The sequence below is a fragment of the Eriocheir sinensis genome, chromosome 25, assembly GCF_024679095.1.
Source record: "Eriocheir sinensis breed Jianghai 21 chromosome 25, ASM2467909v1, whole genome shotgun sequence".
In the NCBI taxonomy this organism is placed as follows: domain Eukaryota; kingdom Metazoa; phylum Arthropoda; class Malacostraca; order Decapoda; family Varunidae; genus Eriocheir; species Eriocheir sinensis.
Window position 1 is genome coordinate 13,108,121 of NC_066533.1, and position 11,162 is coordinate 13,119,282.

At 41.3% G+C, this 11,162-nt stretch overlaps 1 protein-coding gene across 1 annotated transcript; it reads right to left on the reverse strand.

Annotated features, from left to right (window-relative positions):
* Window positions 1-525: 525 nt before the first annotated feature.
* Window positions 526-5,648, reverse strand: LOC127003634 (histone-lysine N-methyltransferase SUV39H2-like). Its single transcript, XM_050870543.1, has 6 exons — window positions 5,528-5,648; window positions 4,933-5,213; window positions 3,135-3,344; window positions 1,801-2,008; window positions 1,217-1,329; window positions 526-564 (listed from the first exon to the last, which is right to left on the reverse strand). Exons 1-6 carry the CDS (start codon window positions 5,646-5,648, stop codon window positions 526-528), a joined length of 972 nt encoding a protein of 323 aa, XP_050726500.1.
* Between the last annotated feature and the right edge of the window lie 5,514 nt (window positions 5,649-11,162).

Sequence of the window (11,162 nt, forward strand, 5' to 3'; positions counted from 1 at the left end):
AACAGATCAAGGGCAAAAAAAAGAATACAATAATGAAAAAAAAGCCCACAAATCACTCCTCCTATTAAAAGAGTTAAAAGGAGTGGCCAAAAGAGAAGTCAATTTCGGGAGGAGGTGTCCTGATACTCTCCTCTTGAAAGTGATTGTAGGCAGGAGGAAATACAGATGAAGGGAGATTGTTAAGAGTGGTAGATTCATAGCCTGTCCAACCCCATAAGGGAATATATGGAACACTAAACGAAAGAAGAAGAAACAATACCTTTCAGTGCATTTGCTTCAGTTTCCAGGCCTGAGTTGTAGTCAAAAGTGAGTTCTTCGCCTTTCTTGATGTCCTGCGAGGCAAACAGGGCCAGGCGGGGGAGGTCTGGGTCAAGGCAGTTCACCCACACATTGAACACCACCAGGTTAGGATCACACTGCAAGATAGACACAAGAAAAATAATTACTACATTCTGTTTTTTTTATATAACGTACCAGAGTCAAATAACTGTTTGTGCTCATAAAGGTTAGAACTGGAATAAGGAATTACTCTGAGGGAACCCACAACCACCATGTCCACTGAAGCTATTGGGGAGATTTGAGGACTGAGGTTGGGGCCCAGTGTGAGGGTAGAAGCATAAGCCCCTTGAGTTACAACCCTCAGCTCACTTAACTACATGGTACTCTCCCTTATACTTTCCTCCCTGTCTTTACTTCCCTTCCTTTCACAATCTGTTCTGTATTCCTCTCTAATACTAACATAACATTTCTTCTCTTCATAAAACTTCACCTATTACCATTTCAAACTTATGATTAACCCGGTAGCAGCGACGGGCCAAATTTGTGGCTTTACTATGCACCAGCGACAGGCCAAATTTTTGCCCTGATATAAACCCAAAAAATAGATGATGAATAAACTGATCACAAATGTGTTGATATATATTATGAAATGGTTCGTGTGAGTGATGATTTTTTCTCATTTTTCTCGCTTAGAGGGGCCTTTAAGAAACACGATCCCCACAGCTACCGGGTTAACCACTTGTCTTTGTTGCATAGCGCTATAACCCAATCCAATCAGTGTGAAAATAAACTACAATAATATTCAAATCAAGATAATGGCTGAAACATATGTAATAGCTGAGACACAATATAGATAACGACTGAGACAACACATAGAAAACAGTTGAAGCAAAGTAAATAGAATAACATGTCATCAAGGGACACGACAGCAACTTACAGAGTGGTTGATGAAGTGGGAGACATTGCCACACTTTGCAGCATCCACTGTGTAAGGGTTCTGGTCCCCCTTATTGTAGTCAAGGTCAAATAAATAGGTACAGTTCTGAGCATCTGTAGAAAAGAAAAGAAATGTTATAGATACAGGGGGAGGAAAATGGGAAGAACGAAATGTAAGAAAGAAAAGAGGAAAAGGAGAAAGGAAAAAGAAAGATAAAAGAAGAAATGTAGGAAAGGAAAGAAAAAGAGAAAGAAAGAAAAGAAATGTAGGAAAGAAATGTTATAAATATGGATTAAATTACTGGTGGTCAAACATTATACTACTCTTGGCATCTATGAAAAAAGGAAAACAAGAGCTGTCAACTGGTGAAACTAGCAAAACATGTTATTAGAACAGAACAAGAATAAGTCATAGTGGATTGAATTACTGGTGGTCAAACATTACTACTTTTGCTATCTGGGTAAAAAAAGAAAAATGGTGAAACTAGCAAATCATGTTATTAGTACAGATGAACAATTAGTCACATGCACTGCCAGAGATTATCAAAGCTTTTCAAACACAAATTTATCTGCCGTGCCACTGACCATAAATCTTCCCTCTCCTCTCAGCCTCTTCTGATGATATGACTTCCCCGACATATTCCGTCACGAGGGAGTCCTTCTTGATGTTCTCCATGGCCTTCACGCCCCAGCCCCGGCCATTGGCAGTGCGGAAGATGCAGAGGCTGATGTTGCGGCCTTTCTGCACCACCCTATTGGAGCAGTTGGGGCCGCAGGAACACCGCTTGTTGCACTCATAGATGGGAGTACCAAGAGAAATCTGTCAGGACCAAGCTCAAGTTAATACACTCTACCAGTCTTATGAACACCTTATCAGTAGCTACACATACATTTATATTCTACCTTTAAATAATCATATATATGAGGCATGTGGAGGAGAACGGGTATAAGGGACAATGATATTTTTATCCCTGTTTGCACTAGGAGAGGCAGGCCAGTCTACACATCCGTGGAATAATAATATAAGAGGGAACAAGGGGCAGGGAAAAGTGACCCTCAGTACACCAAATACAAGGTCACTTTTCCCTACCAACATGTTTCTTGATCTTGGGATGTGTTGTTGTGATGCCTTTCAAAGTGCAAACTAGAAAAAAATGGCTCTGTTCCTTACGGACACCTCACACAACATTTTAACCCCTTGACTGCGGATTTCCTACAAGACATCACTAGGCTACAGGAATGGAACAAAAAGTGGTTGCCACATTTCAATGAAGAAAAATGTAAAGCCATGCACCTTGGGAGGGGAAATCCAGCATACCAATACCACATGGGAAACACTTCACTATCCACCACAGAGGCAGAGAAAGACCTGGGAGTATATGTTACCAGGCTACCAGTGAACACCAAATCTGTGTCAATTGCAGCGAAGGAGTTTAATATTTCCACAACTTGCACAGGCAAACTGATGAATACCAAACCCTACTCATAATTACCCTAAGTTTGCCATATTTGGTGTAGGGGGTCCAAGAGCCCATCTGGCTGGCACAGCACCCCTTGCTGGTGGAGCAGTCCTCGCACTCGCACCCCACGGGAGGGTCTGACGGGATGGTCACTCCCTCGCCAGCCTGGGGGTACAAAAATAATAATAAATAAATAAATAAATAAAATAAGTAAAAAAAGAAACACTGCAATAGATGAGTAAATATATCTCAAACACAAATGCACACTATTGTTTGTTTGAGGAAGAAAAGGAGGAGGAGGAGAAGCAAGAGGAGGAGGAGGGAGAGACAGGAGAGTGACTATATAATGTAGGTGATGATGATGGACAAGAAGATAGAGATGATGAAGAAGGAGAAGAAGAAGAAGGAGTAGAAGAAAAAGAGGAAGAAGAAAATCGCAAATACTGAGAATCAACATACCAAGCACTCGTTGATGTACTTGAAATCCATAGGCGGCAGCTCCAGGTCAACGGTGTTCTCCACGCACAGCTTGGCCGGGTCGGAGCAGATGGTGTTGATCTTCCGCTCCCACTTGCGTAGCTCCGCCATCTGGACGTCGCGCTTACTCCTCAGCTCCTTCGTCAGCTTATCCTCCAGCAGCTGCCTCAGGTACTTGTAGTAACGGTCCCTCTGGTATTGGAGAAGTTAGGGTATAAATACTATATGTATGGTATAGATCAACAAAGAATGAGGTCACTTTGTTATATAGACAGTCTCATTAGTAAGGATGCAGATGTGATTTTTCTGGGTCAAGATGTACAGTAACTATTTAGGGTTTTGTTAGGTTAGGTTAAGTTTAGGGTATCTTCAAACACATGACTGCCAGCAACGGTAAAAATCAACAAAGAAAGACTTCAGTGTGTTATATATAGTCTCATTAGTAAGGAAACAAATGTGATTTTTCTGAGTCAATATGTACGGTAATTATTTGGGGTTTTGTAAGGTAAGGTTAAGTTTAGAGTATCTTCAAACACATGACTGCCAACAACTTATGTAAAAATCAACGAAGAAAGACTTCAGACTTCAAAAGAAAAAGAATGAGGGGCCAGAAGAGGGGTCAGTTTCAGGAGAGGAGTCTTGATGCCTTACCTTCCTTGTAATCAAAGTCTTCTCAATCAGCTCATCTAGGTCCTGAGATTTCTGAGTTGTTGTTGTTGCTTTGGATGAAATGACTTGCATGAGAATACTCTTGTAGTCCTCTTCAGAGGGCTCAGACAGGTAGTCAAACATGGCCCTCCGGATGGTGTCCTTAATACTGGGGTCATAATGTAGATAGGTAGATAAACTGTAACAGAGAAGGCATCCCCAGTGTTAGGAAGGAGAAGATAGAGATATATGGGGTATAACTGAATTGGTTCTCTTATTCATCACTGTATAAAAATATTTCACACACTGATCTTTCCCTCTTGACATTTATTTTTGTTGAATTGAATTTGGACCCTCCTGCAGCTAAGATAAAGGTGGTGAGACAAAATTCTATGCATGTTACTCACTATCTACTCAATGGACCATATTACAAGTCGAATTCGAGAAGTTTCGGGTCCCTAAAGAGTTCAGGATGAATAACTCTGCAGGAACCTGAATTCTCGGATTCAACTTGTAATATAGCCCTATGTCCTTATCGACCAACCCAAAAGGGAGGGTGAAACAGCAGTGTGATGTACGTCAACTGCCCAGGCCCGGATTCGAACCTGGGTGCATATTCGCAGCTAGGCATGCTAATCACTGTAACAAAGGAACGTGTGAGGGTGCCAGGAAACAACAAACACTTACTCCTCTGACTTGGGATCTTCCTTGTCCCTCTTCCTGAGTCTGCTCTTGAAGAATTCGAGAAGCAACTCTTCGCAGCTTGTGAGGTTTGAGGATGGCTCCCATGTGCTGTCGTTCAGACCGTAGCCCTTCCAGGTGACGTGATACAAATAATTGCCCTGCAAGGAAAACCAGTGCGCTTTGTTTTAGTGCTGCCATTGGTGCTGCCTCTGCCATGCTGTATTTAGACAAGGATATTTCAGATACCTTACAAAGGGTAATCTTTCTTTGACTGTTATCTGGGTTTGTAGTGTGATACCTTATATTTTGATCTTGTTAAATGTTAAATTTTGTCCCTTTAAACTGTTACAAAATACTAGTTAGGTAAAATATAGGCCCACTTATGACAAATTCTCAGTATAAGAAAAAGCACAGTATTGACCACTGGCCTCAAGAGAGCAAAACTTACCTGTGTCTTCTTGAAGTCAATTATACTCTCCACCTCAAACTCCTCTTCTTCCTCGTCCTCCTCCTCCTTAGTCTTCTTAGAAACACTCTCATCTTTTATTAGGTAGGAGTCTATCAAACTTCTCTTTGGCCTCTTGCTCTTCTGGGGTGACTCGGAGGCTCTGGTCTTCCGCTTCATCCCGCCGCATGTGTTCTCAAGATTCCTGGCCAAGATCTCGTCGCTGCCCACCTCAGAGGCCGGCGGAGTGATGCCCGCCACACCACTGGTCTTCCCCGGAATGTCTGCAGAGTAACAAGACACACTTTAAACACAAATGTCTTGACTTATAACTTTCCATACTATATGAATATTGGAAATGCCCTTTTAGCATAATCCTCAGTTAACAAATGACCTCAAATGATTTATACTACGCAAGCTAAAATATTTAGCTGACCAAAACATACAGTTAAGCAGTTAGTGGTTACTCTATGTGGTGTTGGTAGTTATCAGGGTGCAGTCAGATTCTTAACTCGTCCAATCCCACAAGAGAAAATAAGGACATTTAACGAAAAGAAGATGAGGAAGAAGTCAGTATCATCAACCCATGTGTAGGTACCTGAGTGGTCTGGGGTGTGGCTGGGGAGCAGAGGAAGGTCTGATGCATTCAGTGAAGGAACTGGGAAGGTCTTGTCGTCACATTTGTCACCTGTTTCCTTCTTTAACAGGTTCCCCATCATCTCGAGCATACTCTCGGTCTGGAAAATCAAAAGCATTTTTAAAATCACCCTTATCTCTGTAAGTCACTTCTATATCTTCCACAAAAGCATAATGAGAGAGAGAGGAGAGAAAATGAGGAATGAAGCAGTGCAAGAGATACTGAGAATAGAAACAGATATTCATCAATCCTAAAAAGCATTGATAAATATCTGTTTATCAACTAATGCAAAATTTCTTGGTAAATAAGGAAAATATAATTAAAAACACAGGTGACTTCCTTACCTGCTTTAGGTGTTCTCCAAACGTCTTTGTAAACTCTGGACGTGGGAAGAAAAAGCTTTTTGTCTTGAACACTTGAAAGGATTGTTTCACCTTGCTGAAGACTTCATTGAATTCACCGAAGGTAAGATTCAACTTGTCCAGGGCTTGCTGAAACAAAATAGAAAAACTTGTACAAGTTACAATTAACATGACCTGACCCTAACCAGGTGGGCAGGACAGAAGGTGGGAAGAATGACCTGACTTTATACTATACTAGATGCTGCTAAAATATCAACCTGTCAATGCCAAGGATAGTAACCTATAACCACTAAGGATAGGAAGCTATAGCTGCTAAACTCCTAACCCCTTGCTGCTAAATTACTAACCTGTTGCTGTTAAATTACTAACCTCTTGCTCCATAATCAGTTGATCAAATCTTAGAAATGAGAAATTTGTGGTGGATATAAGAAAAGGTGTCAACAAGTACAGTGAGTTGGGTGTAATTCTGGACTAACACTGACTCATTCTAAATCTCCCACACTCTCCTGATCCACTACAAGCCACCTCCACACCCACACACACAAAAATAAACAATGAGACAAACATTCTTCCCTAACAAAGCTACACAGGACACCACAAATTTCCTTGCAGCAACAACACACCACAAAACATTCTTCCCCTAATGCACGAGACATTCCCAAGTTTCCTTCTAGCAACACAAACACACATAACACCATGGTGAATCTTATTAGATAATTAAAGAACCCAGGGACCATATAAATGTCTCTATTCCCCTTAAAAATACAGAGCCCAACATTTTGTAAAGTAAATATCAACAAAAAGCAGATGGAGATAAAGGGCATATCATATCAAACCACGAGAGAACCCGTGGAACACATTGGTAAGTCAAATTATAGCCACAAAGAACCCCTAGAACATTAAGGTGTCTCTCTATTCCCCTAAAAACACCCGAGGCCCAAAATTTCAAGATAAAAAGCTCCGAAATAAACTGTGAATCTTATCAGACTATCAAAGAACCATGGAATACATTGGTAAGTCTTACTATAGCCTCAAAGAACCCCTAGAACATTAAGGTGTCTCTCAATTCCCCTAAAAACACCCGAGGCCCAAAATTTCAAGATAAAAAGCTCCGAAATAAACTGTGAATCTTATCAGACCATCAAAGAACCATTGAACACATTGGTAAGTCTTTTTATAGTCTCAAAGAACCTGTAGAAAATATAAATGTCTCTACCCCTATAAAAACAAACAAATTTCCTGGTGAGCAGCACAAAACAAATGGAAATACAAGTCGAATCTTATGACCAAGTAAGGATCATATTAGTGAGCCTTATTACAGCCTCAAAGAACCCCTAAAACACCTAAACAAGTCAGGTAAGAAACAACACACGAAGCCAAAAATCTTCTTGAGTAGGTACCAACAAAAGCAAAGGAAATATAAATTGAATCTTATGACCAGGTAAGAAACAAATTGGTGGGCCTTGTTATAGCCTCAAAGAACCCCTGGATCACAAATAATTTTCTATCCCCCTAAATAACACACAAAGCCAAAATTTTCTAGAGTACCAACAAAGATAGCAAACTATGGTTAATCTTAAGGATCAGCACTCCAAACCAATATTCATGGTAATTAAACACAAGAAAGAATTATTACTATAATGCATTTTTGTATATGTTTTACCTTGGGGTGGGGTAAGGGGGGCAAGCCTTGTTAATTATAGAGTTGGGTTCGAAATGCTGAGGCACGGCCAGAAACAAGATCTAAAAGAAAGCAAACTATATACAGAGGGAAGACATGAAATCTCCACAGAAAGAAAAGTCAAATGCCGGGTGTAGAACAAAAACTCACCGGACAATTATTCACCGGACAAAAACTCACCAAAAAATGTGTAAGGAGGACAAAAACTCACCGAATAGTTAAACAGTATATGTAAACATTAAAAACTTAAAAAGGAAAAAAGCATATTATTTGAACTATAATATAATTAGACTGGTAATATTTAAAATCTTAAAAAAAAATGTAAAATTTAATGAATTATGAATTATTAATGAAATTAATTAACCAATCAATTAATGAAACTCCTGGGTTCAAAAGCGGACACAATGCCCAACAGCTCGAAGGAATTCCTCTATGGATTTCCTACCGGCAACTATATCTTCACATAGAGTCTTTAAACGCTTCTGAAGACGAACATAGTTTCTCTTGGTTCTCTTCTTTGGAGGTTCGCCTCAAGTCATCTTGCAGCATCATGGTTTTGACTAGGGCTTCATCCTTCCTAATGTTATCAATAACAGTGTAAAAAGATGGATGAGAATGACCAACAAGCTGCTTGAATGATGAATTCCAGGTTTCACTCATATTGCTTGTTCGAGCTGCATCATTTAGGGTATTAATGTGCACATTCCATATATCTGGCGAAAAAGGAGGTGGCAGTCATCGAATATTGCATTGCAGTGCTTCTGGATCTTCATTATTTCCAGAAAGTCATACATGACGGAATGTATCTGTAACGTATGGCGTGTCAAAGTATGAAAGGAAGTCTACGAATTCTTCAGGAGTGTTGTCCTTAAAAAATGCCATACCTTCCTGGACCTTTTCTAATGGAAGAAATGCTAACCTATCCATCATTCCACAGAACAGCCTGCAATCATCATTTTCATGGTACCGATTCACAAGCCCTAATTCCTGTATCTTACGCCATGTACTTTGCGTCACGTGGAAGAAACATCCTTTAGTGGTTACATGAGGACCTAAAATGCTACTGACAGCCTGCATGGTGGATTTTTCAAAATCTAATACAATTTCTGTGGGATCTGGTGTGAATCCTAGCCTTTCACACCATCTACAACACTTTGAAGTTCTTCAAATACATTTTGTGACTTTCCTGACAAAATGCATACACCCAGGAAACTGCTGTTTCACCTAATGGTACTCTAATAACATAAAGTTGCTGGAAAATTTCTGGAGCAATAGCATAGTTCCCATCTATGAACCACGTACGGGCCCGGCACATTGATCGCAAGCACTCATCAGTAGCATTTACAACCATTCTGTTGCAGGCATCTGAACCACTGTCATGCAACAAGAATCATCGTGACTGTTCACCAGACGTACGTTTCCATTCATCTGTAATATTTAGTTCACATACATTTGCAGGTTCTTTAGGTAATGCGCCTCGCCTCTGCCGACAAAGATCGCGTCTGCTTGTATCCAGCCGACCAATGTTGGCACGAACCTCGTCACTTGCAGACTCCAACCCCTAAGCAGGCAGCTGGTTTGGTTGACACTTAGTTTCTCTTGCCTGCTGTTTTAGGGTTGCTCTTAATTTTGTGACAGAAACTAAGGCTTCGTCTGCTTCATGGTTGTGATCAACAAAGGAGCGCAGATTCTGCAACTAAAACCCAAAAAATAATTTAGTGACCAAGCCAAAGACTGGCTTCTGAGGATAATTCAACGATGGAAAAGGTATTTTCATGTAGCAGATTGTTAAAACCGAAATGAAAAGTTTATGATCAAAAGTGTAAAGCAAAGTATAACCTTAATGAAACTCCTCACATTTACATCCGTAGTTAGGGCTCCATTGCATTTCAGGCTTGACTGTTGACAGCACTGCCATCATATCCATTCATTCTTTGATATCTTCTTCACGTACATAGGTATATCCATGAAAGCACAGTTTTTTGCCACCCTTGTTGTTTTTGACGATCTCCATTGCAACTGATATGGGTGAAAGAAATTTGAACACTAATACAATAACGGATAGTATTTCGAAGCATGTTTTGTAATGTATCGTACGATGTCTTACTTAGTGTCAAAGCATGTTTCAAATGTTTCAAAAGAAACTCTTTAAAGCGTCATAACATGTTTCAAATCATGCTTCGTTTTTAATCTTCTTTAGATATTGTTCGGTGAGTTTTTGTCCTCCTTACACATTTTCCGGTGAGTTTTTGTCCAGGGAATTATTGTCCGGTGAGTTTTTGTCCAGTGAGTTATTGTCCACGCCCCTCAAATGCCTGGGTGTATACCTTAGCGAAGATTGCTCCTTCCATCACCACACTGCAGAAACAGTAAGAAGGGCTAAGGGCATGGCAGGCTGGGTGCTGAGAACCTTTGCCACCAGGGAGCCCCTACCCATGCTTACCATCTGGAAGACCATAATACAACCCCTTACAGACTACTGCAGCCAGTTGTGGTCGCCTCACACGAGGAGTGAAATTCAGCGACTGGAAGGGGTGCAGTGGTCTTTCACAATGCAGATCACAGGGATGAGAGACATCGGATACTATATACTCAGAGCTGGGGCTCTATTCCCAACAAAGAAGGGATGGGTGCTGCGCCATCTACAAGTGGAAGATTCTGGAGGGCCAGGTGCCTAACCCCAAACCCCTTGCACTGCAGCCTTACACCACCAAGAGAAGTGGTCGTAAGTGTACAAGGACCAGCCTGCCAACGCGAGCCCCAGAGAGGATCCGGACCCTACTGGCAGCAAGTCTGGTCCATGAGGGGCCGAAAATCTTCAATGCCCTACCAAAAGAAGTGAGGAACATCACTGGCTGCCCGGTAGAAAAATTCTAAGCCTAGCCTGGACAAGTTCCTATGGACAGTGCCAGACGACCTCCAGTGCCGGGCTATACTGCTGGGTGCCGAAGCTCAAATACAATACCTGACCAGGTGGCCCTAAAGGATTGGGAGCAGCGGTGGACCAAAATGGCTGTACTACACCAAACCAAGTAGGTAAACAAAAACAAACGGAAATACATGTCGAATCTTCCCTGACCATCAAGGAACATATTAGTGAGCCATATTATCCCCTCAAATAAACCCTAACACACCCAAACAAGTCTCTATCCCTCTAAACAACACACGAAGCCAAAAACTTCCTACTGAGCTGCAACATAAACATGACGCCTAACGGGTGGTGGGAGGCGCCGTCACCAGCTCACCATTTTCACTTGATAGGCGGGGTTGGGGGACTTTTCTTCCTTCAACGCCCCATCCCCCTGCACCGGCGACGCCTCCTCACTGTTATTCATCCTTGGCGCCTCAATGGTGCTCTAAGCGACCATTGTTTTGAAGGTCACTGGAACGACAGGCTTACAAGGCGGCGGGAACTCACTAGTGACCGCCGGGCTAAAGCTTTCCTTCATATTCAAAATCTACGCCACAAAAAAAAAATTCTACTAAGCCATCCAGTACATTGGAATATATATAAAGTGATGCATTATTGGCTTTAGTCACCGGTATTTTTATT

Coding starts and splice junctions, on each gene's coding strand:
- LOC127003634 (XM_050870543.1), bottom strand. CDS start 5,648: ATGATGGGGAACCTGTTAAAGAAGGAAACAGGTGACAAATGTGACGAC. Junction 5,214..5,527: donor CCACACCCCAGACCACTCAG/GTACCTACACAT, acceptor GTTACTCTGCAG/ACATTCCGGGGAAGACCAGT. Junction 565..1,216: donor CCCACTTCATCAACCACTCT/GTAAGTTGCTGT, acceptor TCTCCCCAATAG/CTTCAGTGGACATGGTGGTT.